At 41.8% G+C, this 20,603-nt stretch overlaps 2 protein-coding genes across 3 annotated transcripts; one reads left to right on the top strand and one right to left on the bottom strand.

Moving 5' to 3' along the window:
* Positions 1 to 6,181: 6,181 nt before the first annotated feature.
* On the bottom strand, positions 6,182 to 18,697 carry LOC107227875. Of its 2 annotated transcripts, none has more exons than XM_015669152.2 (4): positions 18,571 to 18,697; positions 7,502 to 8,300; positions 7,076 to 7,378; positions 6,182 to 6,913 (listed from the first exon to the last, which is right to left on the bottom strand). In XM_015669152.2, the coding sequence occupies exons 2-4, from the start codon at positions 8,024 to 8,026 to the stop codon at positions 6,515 to 6,517; spliced, it is 1,227 nt and encodes a 408-aa protein (XP_015524638.2). In that variant the 5' UTR covers positions 8,027 to 8,300; positions 18,571 to 18,697; the 3' UTR covers positions 6,182 to 6,514. The 2 variants fall into 2 exon arrangements, with proteins under 2 accessions (XP_015524638.2, XP_046590063.1); XM_046734107.1 differs by having other exon boundaries at positions 7,502 to 8,288; positions 18,571 to 18,695.
* On the top strand, positions 9,671 to 17,577 carry LOC107227874. The gene is made up of 5 exons (XM_015669151.2): positions 9,671 to 9,865; positions 11,346 to 11,616; positions 12,445 to 12,702; positions 12,797 to 13,099; positions 14,867 to 17,577. The coding sequence occupies exons 1-5, from the start codon at positions 9,825 to 9,827 to the stop codon at positions 15,260 to 15,262; spliced, it is 1,269 nt and encodes a 422-aa protein (XP_015524637.1). The 5' UTR covers positions 9,671 to 9,824; the 3' UTR covers positions 15,263 to 17,577.
* Positions 18,698 to 20,603: the final 1,906 nt, after the last annotated feature.

The following is a 20,603-nucleotide window of genomic DNA, read 5'->3' on the forward strand; positions in this document are numbered from 1 at the left end:
GTGCCGGAGGAAGAACGGAGGAAATCTAGGGGTTGGCAGAGCCACGTGCCTCGTGAGAAGTGATACCGAGCGTCGCCACGTGGCCTCTCGACGTGAAGCCGTGTTTGGCCTATTATAATAGCGAGAGGGGATCGCCCTCGACAAACGTGGATGATAATTTGATATCACCAGCGTAAATACTAGCGCTGTAGATCCTCGATGCATGTGGGCCGCAGTCGTTGCACAGCCAGCAGCCTATCCAAACCCCGGACTATATCTCTTTATTACACGTCACGAAGTATCCTTTGTAGGTAGGCACGTATAATGCCGCACACATCGTCGTCCTGTTTTTGTTGGTAAGGATCGCCGTTTTCATTCACGTGGTAGGGTGAGTTCATAATAGTGTGATAAGAAGTTGGGAAAAAATATTAGAGAAATAGTTGGAAGCCTGTCTAGCCGTAGTCCGCGAAGGCTACGATTGTGTAGGTTAGGGTGGCTCGTTTGTTAACTTTGTTTTTTTAAGCTGCCGTTCGAAAAATTTTGTGACATATACTGATAAAAAAATTCTCGGAAAACCTGGAGCAAGTAGAAAAATATTTACCTTAAAAAAAAAGGTTAAAAAATGAACCACCCTAGTGAAGGGGTGGGGATGAAACGAGGTTGAGTTGTTAGCCACGTCGTCGTCCGCGGAGTTGAAACGAGACGCCGACGTCGGGGCGTCACCGAAGCGTCGTTACAGGACCCTTGTATTCTGCAAATAACCTTCCCTCCGAAACAAACAAGGGCCGGCGAATCGAAGGTGGACAAATTGAATTCCCGCTGGGTCGACCTCGCGCCACGTTTTCGCGCGTGTTCCCGTATCACGTATGCGCGATGCACGTATGCATGTACGTGCATAGCATAGCATTATACGTATGTACAACAATCGCATTTTTATTTTTTTACTTTTTTCAACATCTGCAGATTATATAATTCTCGTCCAGCGGTGATGAATGGACCTGAAATACAAGCAAACTACGTACTCGAATTACCTTCGCAAAAATTATTTCTTCCGTTTTTCATGTTCGGATTGTTCCGAGAATTGGCCTACAGAAATCGAGCCTCTCGGTGCGATTGGTAGTGGGGCAGTGGTTGTGCAGTTCCCATAAGGTTTTTCACGCGTTTGTCAGAGCGAGAAGCCGCTCACCCCTGGGTCGTCTTTCGGTGACCCCGCAGTGACCCCCCGTAGAGACCGTAGAGACCGGAGATCCATCTCGGACCCCGGAGACCGCGTGGCGCCCGCGGAGTCGTGTCAACCGACGATGAATGCAACGTCGAACACGCGCCATAGTTGTGGCCTAGTTTGCTAAACCTAGCCTGTCCCTAGTTGCACAACCTCTCTGCAACGAAACGAGCGAGAGAAACAACGTGCAGTTCAAAATAAAGCTGCTTGAATCATCCCTAGCAGCAGTCCGAAATTCGTATCATTTTGTACAATTTTTCCATTGAATGTTTGTAAAGTATAAGGCAGACTCACCGCAAACGCGGTCTAATGTCTCAAACAATCGCCAAGACAAGACATGTGCAGATGAATAACCAAAGGAGATCTGAAAAATGCGTTCCTGGCAAAAATTAAGGTAAAACGAACGACCTAAGAAATAAACTGCGGACACGGGTAAAAGCCCGAGCTACACCCAACTTCGGGGTCCAAAACGACGTCTACTTGCGTCTGCCGTGGTCGGTGTCATAAATCTTGTATTATTTACGACAGCAAGTGTTTTATATTAGGCAAACGTAGCAGTGTGTATGTTTCGTGTGGTTGGGTCGGTCCGGTAACAATCTGGCGTAGAGCCGCATTATGCAATTTTAGTGCGGTTTCGGCTTTTGCGGAGTGATTCTGTTTTCCGTCATTCCTCGGCTTTCGAGACTCAAAACTCATGCGATGTAGTCAAGATTTTCGGAACTGAGTCTACTAACTGTCAGCAATTGATGATCACCATTTGGCAAACACTCAAACTGTTTCCCTGATAAACTTTCTCAATTTCGAACAGGCTCCAAGATCACTGTTCTGTCTTTGACGCTTCACGGTGCAGTGTTATTTCACTGCAAAGAAGAGTCGAATATTTAAGGGTGCCCCAAGTGTTTTCATTGTCTTAAAAAAAAGCCTAGCAAAAAATATGATTTTAGACCGCTCAAGATGTAGCCCCACCTTCCCCCCTAATTTCGTTGGATAGTGCAGAGGTAATGAAAAAGCCACATTAAACATGCACGAGAAACGAAGTAACCAACGATTGCAGGATGCGGTAACGAACCTGCAATGGCATGTGTATACCCGAGCTGTTGGATATTTGCAGTACCTACCTATTTGAAAACCTTGACAAACTTTACGGGCAGTATCTGAAAATTTTTACAGCTTAACAACCCTTGGCCGAGGTAAAAGCCCGCGGTTTCATTCTCGGGGCCGCAAGTTTTGGTTTACCGAACTTCTACGATTGACCTGCAACGTGGAACCAGCGGAACCGAGACGGTGAAACCGGGGTCTGTATAATTGACCCGTAAATTCATAGTATTATGATTTAGTGCGGACCAGCTTGGAGCCAGAAGAATAGCGACCGAAAACTCCTCCGCTGTTGAATCGATGGCCGCCGCAAAGGGCCAAAACATCCTACATTTTTATTACCAATTCCGTTTGTTCTCCGGTTTAGCCTGCGTGGTGACGCGTGGGGCGAAAGTGCGGAGAAAGTTTATCGGAGGTTCAAAATTTCTCGTACCGAACCATAAATTCTCCTCTTACACAACATTCCACGCAATGTTTATTCCAGGGACGGATACAAGGTAGACGTATTTTCACAGTCAGGTAGCGTGTGATAATAACTCTGGAGCACAACTTGGTCAGAATCATGTTATAAACTTTATTTCCACAAATGGTAAACAAACCGTATAATACAATACCGTAGGTAATCGGGTGGTGACCATGGAAATAACAATTGCAACTGCAGCCTGATATCCTCTAAATCCGTGTAATTCTAATGGACAAGTTGCAAAACCCGCAGAAGAGCCCACGATATTGATTGTTTTGCTTAAAATTACTTTTTAAGTAGTTTATCAAATTATTGTAAATCTTGGAGTAAAAATAAAAATAGAAAGCTGGCGGAAAAGCAGTTACAATTGTCGAACATCTATTGATCCATCAATCTCGTAACGTTTTTTACGTTTAAAAATCGCAAAGGTACTCATCAATGGTGGGACGGTATTTTTTCGAGCAATATACATACAATCTATAAAATAAAACGAAAAGCTGACAGGAATACACCATCAAATTAAATCACTCGCGACAGACGCCGATCTAATCGAGCAAGACAATTAACCTGCGAGGAAAGATCCGAAACCATTTCTGAACAAATATTTCGCTCTTATTGCTGAGTAAGTTATAGCTTAGCCCGCATGACATTAACGAGATGGTTACGATTAAAGCTGGCTCTAAACGCACGTGACAAACGTTTGGCAAGAATTCAAAGACAATTTGGTTGTTCGCAAGAACGTCGTATGAGAGGGGTGTAGATGCACTATTATTCCGTATCCCGTAATACTGAACCGAGAGAGGAATAACTGAAATTGTGAAATGTGTCTCCCTCTGAATCTGGTATAATTCGCTAACACATCGGCTGAGCTGTAGGTGGGTACCAACATTGTTCTATTTTGTCTTTGTCAGTTTGTCCCACGGGTGTATTGTTATCCAATTAATACTGAGGGTGCCAGATCACTCTCGACCTTTCTCACAAAGGGGCGACAAATGTTGCCAGTTATTGCCCTGTAAATACACCCCTATATATCGGTAATGCAGGCATGGATAGTAGCGTACCATACAAGTAAGGCTGTACGCTTTCTCACATCTCGAATTATCAAACATTCTTAATCGAAGGCGTACTGCAATACTAGAATACAATTTTTGTCAATGCGTTTGCACGTTGGGACCACAAATGAAAACAATTTCAACAGCATAACATTTCTCGTATATTTTAATTAGTCTACGAAATGATGTTTCTTACAGATTCCAAACACTCGATGTTTTTTCCTTTATTTTTTCTTTCCTTAAAACAGAAAACAATCGGACTTCCGACAATTCACTGTTCTCACGTGAAGAATTTTTCTTAAGATGAGAGAACGTGCACTTCTCCTGCCACTCGCCTGATGGAAGAGAGGGATGTCTTGGCTTAAGCCTGCACTGCATGGATGAAAAGATTGAATGTGGCTCATTCGGGGTTCATAGGAGACAATTAAAGAAGACATATTTCCACCTTTCATAAACCCGCCTTAGCGAGGACTAAAGGATCTACAGGTGCGCAGGGGTTGGACTTGAAACTCCGCGTCTCCCCGCCTCGGATTTTTACCAAGAGAGACTAATCCTCGATTTGTCACTCGACTCTTCAGTCCGATTCAATTTTCCTCGGCGAATCCGTCAACGTCTCTCCTTTCCGCAGCGGCGTCCCCACCCCCGGCTTTTCGTTCTCCCTTAGCCACCCCTCTAAGGACACCTGGTTGAATAACATTTCTCCACACATTGTCACCGGTTAGGTATATTATGGCTGAAACGACCGAAGCCTGATCTCTGCTGATTAATAATAATAACTGCCCGGGGTAAATCTTCGCCCTCGAGGCTTTTCAAGGCGGAGACAAACGACAGACGTATCTAAGTTGGAAAAATTGTCTTCGTCCAAAGATCCTGCGATCCTCGGTGACTGTGAGCTATGGATAAACGAGATGAATTCCGAGATTTAGGGATTGCACGGATTCTTTCCTAACATTTCGGTTTACGATCGACTGCAGAAGAGGCGCCGAGTCTCGGAGTCTCAGCGTTTCTCGTACCATGCTGCAAAGGGTAGGGATAAGGAAGAGAAAATGCGCAGGGGACGGTGAGGCATTATCTTCTTGAGCGTAGCCGCTTTGTCGTCTGGTAAACGTCGTGACTAATGAAGAAGAGGAAAACGGCTACCGGAATTTTCGGCTCACCACGCCGTGACCGAGTAACCCACTGCAGGATACTTTCACCGGTATAACCGAACCCGAAGACCCATTCCAATTTTCCTACCGAGCTTGATCAAGGCCATTGACGATGACTTCCATCCCACGATCGGGGGTTGATTTACAACTGTTTTGAGAGGCGTACTCCTCGCCTTCAATCCTCCAACTCTACACGCTTTACCAAGGCACGTTTGCTACTGTTCTCAACAATGTACTGTGCCACCCTATGCAGACTTGTACACGTCGTGGAACCGGTAGCAGCCGCAGGACTGGTGCAGAAGCGAGTCAGAGTTCACTCTCTCAGTTGTAAATCACATCCTTGGAAAATGAAAGCGGGAGAAATCACCTTTCTCCTGTCGTCGTTCATGAAAAAGCAGAAGACAGAGAGGAAGAGGAATTGGCAAGAGAGGAACCTTATGGAAAGTACGATGAAATCAGAAGAAGAAGAGGGGCGAGGGAAGAATGAAGGAACAATGTAATCCGTTCTCGGTGAAAAAATCTGTCCCACCAATCGGTAGAGCCTGCCACAACAATTTCTCCGTTCATGATGTAGGTTACTGAGGCAACCCTCGAGCTCACCTTAAAATGACCTACTGGTTTGGTGCTTCACTGGTTTACTGCTTTACTGCCCTGTTCTAAATCATCGTTCCTATCGTTGGCTCTGCAGTTTCTCTACGGTCACTTTGGGATCAGGCCTTCCCAAGGAGAAATCTAGCTAAGAACACCGTGTAGGCACTGCTAAGACACTGGGATGCAGATTATTTTATTCACCCCGAAATCTTCTATCAGAAACTAGGAATATTGTGATGATTTGCAATATCGTAGTTTATAACGTTATACAATAGCTACTGAAGCTATCTACTTGGACTCTCGAAGTTTTACTCTGACTACCAGTCCCTCTGCCTGCACTGACCTAAGTTTTCAATTGGGTATCAACCATCAAGTAAAGTCACGCTCCATTGAGGAATTTGGACTATACAAGCACCCATGACGCCCAGAACTGTCAGCCACTCTTATCGGACCACTTGTGATCCTTATCATCCATTAACGAGGTTGTATCGCTACGCGCCCATCAAGGTACAGAAATATGAAAACAATAAGATGGCTTTGCTAATATTCATATAGCAAACTTGTGTGTGCTTTCCCTTCATGCACAACTTATTATACGTTGGTTGTTAGTTCCATTTATTTGATCTAGATATCAGACCAAACGACCAATCTTTATTTCAGAATAATAAATTGACCAAACCATTTACAACGATAGATTCATTTACAATAAAGTTCTTTCTCTTCCTAAGAAACAAAAAATAATCATAATAGGATAGTAAAAAAATAACAATACTTAAATTAGTTTTTACTCAAGATCAAACGTTCTCGTACGTTGATATTAGTAAAATTTTTTTAAATTTTTGGAAAGATTTCCGTAATCTTACATATAAATCAATTGACAGGTCCATGGATTTGGTTTGGCTGACGCATTTCGAGCGAAAAAACGCAACGTAACAATATTGAAGATCGAAAGTAAGAGTGCAGTTCACGCATCGAGGTATCCTCTTTCGTTCATGAGCGGAAGTATTCGTTTCATCATTCGAATCGTGTTCGGCTTTGCATACGCGTTTGTTCTAAACGTGCCGTCCTTCAAGAGCTGATCCATACTCTCAATCTCTTCTTTATCCAGCATCATCCGTGGGAGAAGAAAGAGTCCCGACACCACAGCGTAGACTCGTCGACGATACATGGCCTCCTTCAAATGCTCCATTGTCGGCGATTCCGTCCTGCACCTTAACCTCTTCATGTTCAGTGTAAGCGTCTCCAGGTAAGTTTCCAAAAGCTCCGTTTCACCCGGACCGCGAATCTTGAGCGCCGGATTTATCCCGAGAAAGTATAAGAGATCGATCGCTGGCGAGGAATAGCCAACCATTTGGTAATCGACCTGGAAACGTAATTTCAAAATTACGACCTTTCACGGTACTTGGATGACTTTTGTTCTCAGCGCAACTGTTTCGAATGACAACCCAAAATACTGCAGTTTGAAGTGTGCCGTTGTCAGACCCTTTTTAGCTAATCTTTGCCGTATTACCAAAAGTATGCGTACAAAAACTTGTTCAATCGGTTTGCCCGATCTATCTTCAACGAAGAGCATGTTGTTGACCCAGGCGTCGCCGTGATTAAGAACACAGAACTCCTCCGGATCGTATTTGTAAACGTCTTGAATCCTTTGCTTCAACGATCCAATGACATTCTTCAACTTCTTCGCGGCTAAAATACAGTCCTCGTCCAACCACGTCTGCGCGTTTTCGCGCAAACGGATCAGACTGTTAATAGCCAGGGTGTAGAAGTTTGGATGTGTTGTTGAGTCAAAAATTCCCTGCCTGAAATGCCTGATTGCTGCGGGGTTCTGGAACGATCAAAAGACAATTATCTGACCTCTTCAGGTTCCATGACTCTTTCGAACTATTTTGGTACTAATTGACGGAAATTTACCGCTGTGACTTTTGTCACGTGTCGTAATGATACGTACCTCCTCCGCCAGAGCTACAGATCCAGCATGAAATCTGGCGAGATTCTTGATAGCCATAGTAGCGTGAGCCATCGATAGTCCTTCCTGTCTGTCTTTAACGTGAAATCCCTCCGGTGTCAGATCCTCCATAATAATAACCCTAGGTGGCTCATCTCTTCCGTAAACCAGCTTTGGGCCAAGTCGAATCCCGAGTGCGGTCTCGATCCGTGGGAGGACGTTCTTGAGGATACTGAGCTCGACAGTGAAGAGCTGCTGTTCTTGGACCATTTTCACTAGTCTGGAATCGCCCACCGGTTCATGCTTCGAGATGAAACTTCGCCTCTCGCATATTCGGCAGCCGGCGTCATCCTGAGTTGATGAATTCCTCGTGAGCTCAACCCCGATGCGCAGCATGTCGCTGAGGAAATTTTCACCTTTCGCTGTCGCTCGCTCTTGCTTCACTGACCGCACTTTCGTTGTCGGATCCCCAAAGTAGTTCTTTAGCACTTCTTCGTAGAAAGCTTCGTCCTGCTCCGTTTGGATCATCGTTCACTGTTACCACTCTTATAAGTATTTAACGACTTGGAAGGTTCGGCAACACTTTTCACCACAACGAAAGTTCGATCGAGACGCGTCACCCCTCTGGGATTACAACTGACAAGTAAAACAATAGTAACTGTCATCCATGGGACTCGACGACCGACCAATTGAATCAATGAAGCTCCACTCAAGTCTGATTTGCTTATATAGGCCGCTGGCGCTGTTTTAAACTCACGATGTTCATGCGAATCAACTCACACTGGTACACCTGAACACAAAACTATTGCAGGCCTGCATGACACAATCTCAAGAATGGAGTCACTGTTTACGGTGCCATAGTTGTGTACACACAGACTTCTTGCACATCTTTACCGCGATAATATCCAGAATAATAAAGTATTATTGTTTTAGCTAGCTTTCTTATGCTTCTTATCTACAGCCTCTCACGACTTCGCCATGTATCTTGAGCGAATTATTCAAGAGAGAAACAACAAGGAGTACGCTCGTTCAATATCGGGAATTTCCCATATCTCAGTCTCTGGTAAATATTAGCAAACCGCTGATATTGATCGACCTTTCCCTGCGTATTATTACTATCCTTGAACAATTCGATATCTCAGCTCAATGAACTTTCGTCAATTTCGATCTTAATCGCAACATGAAATCTGTAATTCGTATTTTATTCTTTCTTTACAATAAACTCTAGTAGGTTTTGTAGGATAATGAATTGAAAGGCCGAAGAGACGATTGTTCGAAGACCCTAGGTAGTTCTCGAGAAGAAATCTTCGATGGTGATAAATCTTGTAACAGCTGAACATAATCGCACCTGCGAAGTTGGCCGTTATTGAAATCTAATCTTTCTGTCGGTGCACCTAAAGAAGCCTCGTAACTCTGACTGTACACTTTACACACTGTACAGAGTAGTTTTACTTGTTTGGCGTTATACTTTTTTGTTGTTTTCCTCGTCTTATCAGTCATCATGTGTTAAGCTCAACCACTATAGAATATCGTGGCAACGATATTATGATTTGGGTCAAAATGGGCCCCCAAAACGGAGTCGACAATTTGAATTAACGATAATGAGGAAGCCGGCGCACACCCAATATCCTAGATATTGCTAAGCGCGCGGGTTTTGAAAGATGACATTACGTCATCGTAAACATTGAAGAAAGCGAGACTTCTCGTTTTACGCACAACAAGAAATGCTGTTATTACTACATAGCTATTCTTTGACCGTGCAGAGGCCGAGCGTGCTTTGAAGCACCGGAAAATATGTCGTCGATTTAACTTATCTTGGATCGATTATCACCGATCACGTTAAACCGTGATGGCATCATCGGGCAAAGGATTACCATCTCTCCGCTCAGCATAACGGCCCGCATCGTTTCCTTAGCATGAATTTCTAATTCCCGCGAAACTTGATCGCTCAACTAACTCATCCACATTCTTCACTAATGATGACTCGCCGCGGTGATGGGAACCCTTTTGACAATGGGATAATCGATTGGTGATCGCCAGCGCGGGAACGAGAGAGAGGTTTTTATCTAATCGGGCGATGTACTGACCGCCGGTATACCTTGGCTTATCGTAAATGGAATTTGGGCCCGAGGGGCGACAGGACATGGCCGAGTCTTAATAGCGCAGAGATCGTCGATCCCTGAACTACTCGGTCGCTTCAGTGATCAGAACACGGAGGTGCGGAGTGGTGCGGCGTTTAAAAAATCCCTGCGAGAGGCTGTGAAAATTAAAGAGAGTCGGCGTCAGGGACCAACGCGAAACGAATTAACGCATTCAAGGAGAAAGCATGCAGGTTGAGCTACGAATACACGCCAACGGTGGATCTAAGTGAGTGCGCGCGTTTTTAAACACGTAAATCAGTTCACTATGTTATTCATGTGCAGTCTCAAGGGGTGGTGAAAAATTACCCGTCCACGAATAGCCACGGAATTAATCCCACGCAATGTATATTCTGCGATTCCAAGCACGAGGATGATGCTGCGGCAGGAGATTGCCACTTTGAAATATGCACATAAATTATATCTCTGGAAATTTTTCTATCATATTGCAAAGCTTAGCAGCCCGTACGATTTTAATTGCAAGTTCAGCTGGATGTAAAGTTTTTTAGAGTGAAAAAGTAGATTTTATAACTTTCGAAGAATTACATGTTTTTTCAAAACCACCACCGACAATAGCCGTGAGTAGGTATAGGTACCGAGCGTTAATTTGTTCCCTCTGTTTGGATGCGAGCTATGATTGTAGGTATGTAAGATATTCAAGATATTTCTGCGGTTAACTGAAAAACTCTACGGTTATATTTATTCTTCGATTAATGTTTGCTCAGACATAAATAGTAATAATACGTAACATGCCCGGAAATCATGTGACTTGTACATTTTGCAATGAGAATAAAATGAAAGAGGAAGAATTAATTTGTGAAAATAATATTTTAATACTGGTTCAACTGAATATTTAATTTTTCAACACCTAGTACAGATTTTTGAGGAGTGAGACAGTCTTGAAATTTGGTGGCAGATTCCCCGGATGTGCTCGAAAGAAAATAGCTCGAAAGCATAATTGTTTGCCAATTTTGGGTTGGAATTTTATTTACACGAATTCTTCAAAAAAAAAAACCACATGTCTACACGATGATCAAAAATTGCAAAACACATGTCATGCAAAAATATTCAAAGATGGAAATCGCACACATGTTGTCTAGAATTACGTTTATATACAGTTAGGTTAGGGAAGAATAATTTCAAATGTGCGGGGTAGGTTATAATATTTTTGTCATGGCAAGGTAAATCTCGACTCTCAAGATAAAGCCATTGAATCTGCTTTATTTGTGTGAGGTGTAAGAATTATCTTCTAGAATTTTCAAACTTTACTTGTAGTAAGCATAATAGCTTCAGGAAAACTGGGAGAAACCGATGCTCAAGGTCTACATACAGTTATTTACAGTTGTAAAAATCACCGATCAGCATTGAATAATCTTACTTCAGCTTTCGGTAAAAGATGATACACGATAAGAAGTACATTTATGCGTATGAAAACAGAAGCAGAGGCTCACGACAAACGGTTTCCAAGAGAATTGGGGTGTGCAAATTCAGGTAGTTAGCGGTGTAGGTACTTTACAGCCAAGTAACCGAAAAAAAGTTGCATCTTCCCGAAATAAAGTTTAGAAAGTCGGTTACGTAAAGCGACAGTGCTTCATACGCGTCATCCAAATTGACGGTAAAAAAATTGTATCCGTTTCCAAGTTCCAAGTCTAGTACGGAGTGTACATAAGATTGTCCCTCATTGATGTCTAATGTTTTTCTCCCCGCAGGCACTCTGACATCCCGGAATGGCTGGACGAAGATTTCCTCCAGCTATGTATGCAGAGCGGGGAGGGCGACCCCACAATCAGAGTAATGAAACACGATGTGACGTTGATGAGGCTTCCCAGCTCTGCCCACAGTACCGTCATGTACCGCGTCTCCGTCGAGTTCAAGCGACGTCCACGGAGCAGAAACATCCTGGACTTCAAGCCACAGGAGACCCGATCCTTGATCATCAAACTGCTGCCGAAACCGACTGAATTCACAGAACTGCACCAGGTTTGGACGAAGTTAAATAAAGCTCACTACTATGCATTGTGTGCATTGTGGTGGTCCTTTAAAGGGTCATTTTTGAATTTTGATCACCGTACCCCCCCCCCCCCAAATTGGCTTCACGTAATTCAAAAATAATTCTCTCATTTTTTCTGACTTTTATCACGCCTCTAACTCGTACCCCAAAGAGGGTGGATTCCATTCAACCCTTTCAGGGGCACATCAGATCTACCCAACGGATTTAGAAAAAATTTGGTAGATGGGGGTTTGTTGGGTCACTGGTTACAAATCTGAACTCGAAATTTGAAAATTCAAAGTGGCGGATTCAATACGGTAAAGCGAAATCCATAAAGTCATTTGATTTCGATAAAACGCGGTACTCGGGTGTTTTCGAGGTCGCTGATTATGAATCTAAACTAGAAAGTACAAAATTCACATTGGTGGATCCGATATGGCAATATCAAGTGACTTTCGGAGTTTGGGTCCACCATATTGGATCCGCCACATTGAATTTTCAAATTTTGAGTTCAGATTCGTAATCAGCGACCCAAAAATCCCCCTGTACTAAATTTCATTTAAATCTGTTCGGTGGATTTGATATGCCCCCGAAAGGGTCGAATTGGGAAATCCACCCTCTTGAGGCACGGGTTAGAGTTGAGATAGAAATCTAAAAAAATTAAGGAATTATTTTTGAATGATGTTGAGCCGATTTGGCAGGCACGCTGAACGAAATTCAAGAATGACCTTTTCAAGGACCACCCTAGTGTGCATAAAGTGTGTAAAAACTAACTAGCTCGGTGACGCTGAGTAAACTTTTGTCACGCTTATACGAAGGAGGTTGACAAAGAGGTAACAGCACTTTCGGTTACCCTGCCTGCCATCACGAAAATTTTGGGCTTGTTCGCACTGACCGCGCAGTGCTTTTACTCCGAGAAATCACCACGGGCTCTGATAGTAATGGACGATCTTACGAAGAGTGACTTTGTCAGGGGGAAAATGGACCGTCAACGAGGACTGGACTTCAATCATTGCATGCTGGTTATGCAGTCGATGGCCGCTCTTCACGCCGGCTCAGTAGCGCTTTACGAAAAGGTACATTGTCTTCGTGCAGTATTTAGTTCGAATGTCATCAGTCCACCGATTGAATCCTAACGATGGTCTTATCGACTCAATTCTCGGTTTACAGGACAAATCGTCGATGAATCCATTCGATCATAACAGATGGTGCAAGGAAGGTAATTCAATGACCAAAGATTTGGTGTCCAGCACGGTATCCGACCTTGCTGACGAAGTAGCGACTTGGTCGAATTTCGGTGACAAGTATGCGGACAGAATACGAGCCCTGAGAGATACTCTGTTACCCCGAGTCAATGCTGCTATTTCGCGAGAGGGGTCTAAGTTCAATGTTCTTAATCACGGCGGCTGCTGGTACAACAACCTCATGTTCCGGTACAATAGTAAGACCAGTCGCGTCGAGGAAGCTTTGCTTGTAAGTTTCAATTTTATCTTCTTTGAGTGCAGGAAGCTTATTCTTACCAATCCCGAGTCCGTCGATTAATGTGAAAAGCAAACGAGCGACAACTCCAAGTTCGATTCAAAAAGAAAAAAATTTATCCCGCTCATCGTTATTCTCTGAAGTTGTGTAGTCAATAGCGATACTTTGTCGTATTAATAACGATTGAATCTTTGGAAGGTTTGCTGCTATATTTATCACGCTAAATTGATTCGATAACGAAACGTTGATTTCGAGAGGGGAAAATCAGAACGACACTTATTACTCCACTTCTGTTATCGGTACCTCAAACGTAACTCCAATTTTGAGTCATGCTTGGCAATCTGCCGAAACCTGTTTACCGTAACCTAAATTATCCAGCAATCGCGAGAAGAAACTGGAATAGCGTTTTGGCTATTTGGTTGTTTTGCCGTTTGGTTGGTTAGGCGCGATCTCAAGTTATCGAGAAAAATATTGACGGGGTGCGTTCCCAATTCCTCAGCACTTTTGCAGTTTATCCTCATAGTAGTTACAGATGTGAATTACATGTAAGCTCTTGACGTGATTGTATTTATCATATATTCGCGTTTGGGTTCAAACGGTCCAGATTCTGTCTATAACAGCTCGATACGGAGTAAAAATGGGAGTTATCTTTATTATTTTTAAGATTTTTGCAAGCCTTTCCAACAAAAGCAAAGGAAGAATCTTGATTCGGCTTTGTTAGGAAATCTACGCCGATTAAATTTAGATCTGTCAAAGATACACCTTCCCATCACTGATAGAGATTGCGATGATACAGCTTACACCCGGTCATATATTAAGACGTGCGTATCGTACCGTTGCAAAAACCGATGATCGATAGAAAAATAAGCTGGGGGCAAATAAAAAGAAAATAATGATAAAACTTTTCGTTAATACAGAAAGGCATTTTTTTTCACTAAATCAACTCCAATAATCTCCTCAATCCTGAGTGATCGGTTCCTCCTTCGGCATAAATGAAAAGCTCAACGATTTTTATTACCGAGAAACTTCAAGTGATAAAACAACTCATTAAAAATAGATTAATTATACGTAGATATTCGATAAACTGCCCAAACTAAATTCTCTCGCATTACTTGAACCCAATTTCGATAATAAATTTTGTATTTGCGTCTTAATCTGAGTTCAATCCATCAGCCAACTATTTATCAATGAAGTTGATTACCGGAGCTTTAACCTGCTTACGTCATGTGTCTTCATGTGGCTGTAATTTGTCAACACTTGCTCTACGTAATAACAATGTTGATTGAAAAATAATTTCTGGTCAATGATTTCGAGCCAAATATTTCAGCTCGGTAAAAATTTTCAGGCAACTCGTTCACCGCTGAATCAGACTCTGATTTTTCTTTCTTACTTTACGTTGGAACAAATCACCTTTTAAACTATTAACATTCTTTAAACTTGTCACATACCGAACGCCTACGTGGGAATTACATATATACCTCGTACAACAACGTCTTCAAATCAATCGGTATCAAGATAAAGCTGCAAGTGCCCAATAATATGACAATTTCTTGATACAGTTATGAAGCCACTGCCTCTCAATGTCGAAATTGATAAAATTCGTATAATTTATCGCACGACAGATCAATACAGTGATTGCGGAATTATTTACTTTTAATATTTTATCACGCAACGTACTGGAACCTCGTTGCTTCCGTAATGTTTTGTTCCAAGTCTTGATCCCCCACGATTATAAACTGATCAAAGCATTCCGAATTCCAGGTGGACTTTGCCAACTCCGTGTTCGCCTCGCCAGTGATCGATCTACAGCATTTTCTATTCTCAACGCCCACAGACGAGGTTCGTTTGCACAATGTCAACAGGCTGATACAGCATTATCACCGCGAGTTGGTTTTAAACCTTGAGAAACTCAAAGTAAAAACGAAACCGCCGACGAAGGAAGAACTGATGGAGGAAATGGAGGAGCGTGGCGCCTACAGTGTTTTGGTCGCGTTCACCCTGCTGCCAATTATCACCGCCGAGGGTTCGACCAGCACCGATATACTCACTGACCCTCACATAGTGAGTGAAAAACGCAAAATGTACGCTAACGAACAGTTCAAAATATCCCTCAAGAGGCTGCTCCAGATTTTCGACAGTAGGGGACACCTTGAATAACCCAAGATTCGGCCCTTTTCGATGGTCTTGGGAAATCACAACGGGTGATACAAGACACTCGCTTGTCAAAGGTGAATCAGTGAAAGTGCAATTCAGCGAGCCATGCGCATTTTCTTGTGCGGAAAAAACGTGTCGGTTGAAAAAATGACGGTTTTCGTTTCAATGTGACTCGGAGATTGAATAATCGGTTGAAGGAGGAAAAATAACAGGAAACTGAGTATTGGCACTATACGAGTGTGACTGATCGGTATCTATTTAATACCGTATTCCGGAGAAACGCTGCCTTATCGTGCAGGACATGCACCGTCATCGCTATGTAACATCGTACATAATGTAATGAGGCAATTCTTCAAGCGCATAATTAAGAATAATTACTTATTACCGACTCTGATCTTTTTATGATAATGTCCGCTGTGACAAGCTCGTCTGTTATGAGTTGTTAGCATCTACAACGGAAACGCATCAAGTGATCCAACGTATGTGAAAAGGATTATTATTTGACATCGTTACATTTCTAACACTTACCACAACCTCGGCTGTTTTTTTCTTTTTTTTTTCTTTTTATTAAATATTCTATCAGGGAAAATACAGATTCAGTCAGGTTATGTTTGATTTTCTGGAAAAATTTATTTACTTCCATTAGTTCAAAAAATCAAAAAAAAAATAATAGAATGGCAAGCTTTCTGAAGCGTTATCAAGTTTGGAAACTTGACACAGCAAGAGACTCTCGTTACCGGAATATAGGAACTTGTTCAATTCTCTGTAACGGTCGTCGATTGCTTTTTACTAATGAACTGGATCTTGTTTCAGTAATCAGTTAGCCCGAAACTCGTTAAATCATTGATTTGTCTTGTGGGTCTCAAGCACGCGAGGTTTTTTTGGTACAAGAAATACATATAGCATGATTAAATCTGTACGTTTTGTAATATGTAATTGAAGCTATCTCGTATTAGTTTCGACAATTCGGAAACTCAAACCCAAATAAATGTTTCGTACAATTTCATGACGCGTTAAATTGGCAATCGTATCTAATCGCCAATCATTGAGATCGATTCTGGCTTGCTCAGATTACGATTCAATATCATTTACTTAAACGTTAGGGTAACTCGCATTGTACATAATATCATCCATCACCGTAACGATTCTAGGTTATTATGTTCTGCCGATAAAATCGTATATTTTCAGATTTCCGTTATAATCTGCTAGTTCAATTAAAGATTATATATTGATTGAAAATTTTTTTGTTCTTACATTAAATTAAATATAATAATAAATCGATGAACACATGTATTCGTAAAATAAACGGCAGATATCCATTCAATAAAAAATTTCTCTATCGGTTGTTTTCAATAATACAAATGGTACGTTTGAAAATAACGAAAATAAAAACATCTTCAACGCGTGATAAACGGTCTAGCATTCTGACACAATTAATTATACACTGATCGGAAATTAATTAATTTGAGATAAATATGTTTGTTCTATTGCATTTCATTTTGTATCCACGAATGATAATGTACGTACAGGTATTTCGGAACGCGCTATACGCGCGCGCGAGTTGTATCAAACAACACGGTTACGCGTATTTAATTACCAGTATAAGTCGAAGCATAATTATTGAAATACCGTATCACGTTGTTAAGCATCGCAGACATTCACGACCCACCATTTGAGGCTGCTGATTTTTCGTAACGTTATCACGCGTACCAAGAATTTCATCACGCAGGCAAAGAATCGATGCTAGAATACATTTTTTTTTTTTTTTCCCCAATTACCCAACAGTACCAAAACTCGCACTTTTTATGGCCACGAAATGGAAAATTTAGAAATCACTTTGGCTGACTAGAAAAAGAAAAAAAGCACACCTACTAAACCGGCAGCAAGAAGAAATACCTGCAGTTTCGGGACCACAGAAACAACGCACAAAGCACAACGGCAATGTTGTCAAAATCGGATAAAGCAATAAAAATAAAAACTTTGCACGTCGGTATACCTATACAATTTACAGTACGGTCGAACGGTGAAACTTAAGCCGTAGGGCAAAAGCTAAACTGGAAGCTGATCCCTTATTTCCAGAAGCTGTATAGTATAGGAACATCCTTGAGATAGTTTCATTGTGGTATTTTGTGAAACGAATTTTGGTTCACCGCAGCGGTAGTTATAAAATTTTATTATTATCCACAGTCGGTTTTAACATCCGGCACGAGTTTTCCTCCGTTCCACATCTTACGCTTCGGCTATATTGGCACCAACAGTAAACCATATCCATCTTACCGTATGTAATAACAGGTATGTGTAATAATTCTTGTCAAGTACACACAAGAATGAACTATCTACGATATATAAACTATCAAAAATTGTCTTCTATAAAATACCAACACGTATGCAGACATGCACTTGTTGCACGATTCCTGAAAGCTTGTAATTTACACACTTGGCATGAGAATCTTTTTCTCTTGCACATCCACGCTTAAAAACGTAAACTCTTTATCACGCATTATAAATTCCACTTCGTGATTGAAATTGTGCGAATCTTTCAGAACAAACTGGGTACAGTATTCATTCAATCTTAGTGACCTTTATAGGTAACCGTCTCTATACGATGACGTATTGTCAAGTTAAGTTAGCTAGCCAAAGCAATCGAACAAATAAGTTTAGAGTAAAAAAAAAAAAAAAATCAGTCACCGCTCACATCATACGATTTCACGTTTATTGGTAGGTATCTGCGACCGCTGAATCGCGTTAATCATAGAATTGAACGTCACTCAATTCGGATCCTGCAATAAATTCCAATCTCATTTAATTATCCCTGGGCAAATATAAAAACGAGCCTTCGTATCTCCTCGCATTGTGCACAACGTTCTCGGAGCGACAGCGACGTCGGCGTCGCGACGCACCCCTTGGAAGTCAGCTCTAGGCGCTGGCGCGTTACGCCCCCAAAGAAATCGAGGCTGCGGTAACAAACGATGAAGAAATGGCCGATAGGTTTAGACATGCGCCAGGCGTTCGACCAGGGTCGGTGGGGTTCCGGTAATATTGAGTATTCTTGTATATCCACCATCTGCGGCCGTCGGTTTTTCCCACGTTGGAAATACGAGGTCAAAGCTACTTACGTTTAACAATCAGTCTTGCCAATCGAGAATCAAGTCATCTTCCCATGATTTTACGATAGGCAAATAATCACTGACAATGAGTCAGTATATTGGGGTATCGAATAAGAGTATTTTTACACGAAACTTCCATGCTGAAATGGGTGTTTAAGCTAAATTTTCGCGGACGACCAATTTCTGCTTTTACTGTATACCTACCTATAGTTTATGGTCGATCGAAACCCGAACTGTACTTCTTTCACTGCACCAGTTACGATTTACTTGCTTCTTAGAGTTGAGACAATTCGTTGCCGTGGTCCAAGCCTGTTCTTTCTTGACTGACACAGACAGAGCTCTACTGGAGTTGAATCCGGAATATGAAAGATTCGCAGAAATATGAAACACAAATAGGAATGAATTACAGCCTCTTATCTCGCGCTTATAGGGTTGGCGTTCATGATTTTTTTTTTTTTTCAGGAATTTCTTATCTTGTTACGAACTCTATTCTGGCCGTGCCCCAATTCTCTGTTTGAACAGGCATCTTTCCTACAGCGCAGAAAACGGTAAATGGAAAATATTTACTCTTCAGTTCTGTTTCCGTATTTTTGCTCAATACATAAAAGCACTTAGGCACTACTTAGGCGTGATAACAGTCGCAGAATTATGATGACAAATAGTGTTATCACCTTTGCAACACCCTGCAAACGCGTGAACACTCTAGGCTAGTTTAGGCAGCGTTGTCATTATTCTGTAGTAGGTGAATCTTTCTTTTCTACGACTCATGTTTTACCGCAATAGTACGGCGTCGAAATAGCGATAGGAACCGACGAAAGATGTGAAATGTTACTATTTATCGTCCATCGGCTCCCTCAACTTTCTACAGCTGACGGTGCCTTTGAACGCGTACAATCTACCCCAAGAGATCAAAATTGATACAATTTTTAATCGTTTGGCAAATGGGATTGAATTATCGTCAATCAACAAATTGCTTGTCACATTGAAAGTTTTTTAGTGCTTAAGAGTGCTGAAACATTTCCGAGCTTTTTCTACCAGCACGATTTAAACTTTCAGTACAAGTAAAAAACATTTTTATAATAGAATGTCGTCAGGATGAAAGCAAATTTTAGCTACCCGAGTAATACAGATATCTTTTAATGCAAAAGTGGATCATTGATGTTTCTGATAACATCTGTACCTACTACAACTATATGTATACCTACACCACGTGCTGACGTTATCTCGAAAGGAGATGCTTTTTATCACCGAGTTCAATTAGACGAGAGAGATTTGACATATTTTGTTTCGAGGTAATTGCTTTGACTGATACTGATCGATTGCGTCATAAAAATTTATCGCATTTACTCAGTCGTAACCGCTACCGGCATTTCATTTATTAGAGAAACACCGCCTCACTCGTGCGAACCTCGTAACAGTGCCGTGCTTTATCACAGTAAATACATTCTTGAGTCACCCGATATCAGGAATCTCTGTTTGGACTTTGAACAGGATCGAAAAATTAACTGAATAATTCTGTGAGCTATTCTACGTGGTAAAATGAAAAATAACAAACCCACATGGCGATTACACAATTACTCGAAGGAGAGTAATGATAAGTCTGCACTTTGTAGATTAACTACACTCGGCAACGAGCCGCGTCGATGAACGTGAAAATCTGTGAGAGGCTACGCATTCTCCTTTTAATTTTTTTCTTTCTAAATTACAATGCTTCATGCGCTGTGTAAAGGTTCGAGAGTCACGTTCGAATATCACGCAGCGACTGAAAACATGTCAGGTAACCTTTTTAAGTAACGGAGTTCTTTTTCCAATTTTTTCCCACGACTTTACAAGGTTTCAAAAAAATAAGAGCCTGCAGCTATATTGGATAGAGGTGAGTTGGGTGTTTATTTTCGAGTAACGGGGTAAAAAACCCACTTGACAAAGTAACTTGACATTTCGACGCTTACCCGCTGCAGTTTCCACGAAATATTGTATTATACCTCCTACATCGGCTTGGAGTTCCGTTTTCCTTTCACGGTTTCCTGCTTAACTGTTTTTTCTCAGCACAGTTTTTGTCACCCTCGACTGTTTCAGAGAAACAAAAAACGGGCCCCGTAACGTTTTTCTGAACACGTATATACAAAATAGAAGAACCCTTTTTTGAAAACGCGAGTTTTACCGCACGCTCCTAAAACGAGACACCTCGGTATAACGGTAGTAAATTTCAGTTTAGAAAAACGTTCGACCATCGAGGC

The sequence above is a fragment of the Neodiprion lecontei genome, chromosome 3, assembly GCF_021901455.1.
Source record: "Neodiprion lecontei isolate iyNeoLeco1 chromosome 3, iyNeoLeco1.1, whole genome shotgun sequence".
NCBI classification, from domain to species: Eukaryota; Metazoa; Arthropoda; class Insecta; order Hymenoptera; family Diprionidae; genus Neodiprion; species Neodiprion lecontei.

What these genes read in the sequence shown, in the direction of transcription:
- LOC107227875 (XM_015669152.2), bottom strand. Translation starts at nt 8,026, where the DNA reads ATGATCCAAACGGAGCAGGACGAAGCTTTCTACGAAGAAGTGCTAAAG. An exon ending in CTGTAGCTCTGGCGGAGGAG is followed by an intron (nt 7,379 to 7,501) that starts GTACGTATCATT and finishes TGATCGTTCCAG; the next exon opens with AACCCCGCAGCAATCAGGCA. An exon ending in AACCGATTGAACAAGTTTTT is followed by an intron (nt 6,914 to 7,075) that starts GTACGCATACTT and finishes TTACGTTTCCAG; the next exon opens with GTCGATTACCAAATGGTTGG.
- LOC107227874 (XM_015669151.2), top strand. Translation starts at nt 9,825, where the DNA reads ATGCAGGTTGAGCTACGAATACACGCCAACGGTGGATCTAA. An exon ending in AATTCACAGAACTGCACCAG is followed by an intron (nt 11,617 to 12,444) that starts GTTTGGACGAAG and finishes GCTTATACGAAG; the next exon opens with GAGGTTGACAAAGAGGTAAC. An exon ending in CAGTAGCGCTTTACGAAAAG is followed by an intron (nt 12,703 to 12,796) that starts GTACATTGTCTT and finishes CTCGGTTTACAG; the next exon opens with GACAAATCGTCGATGAATCC.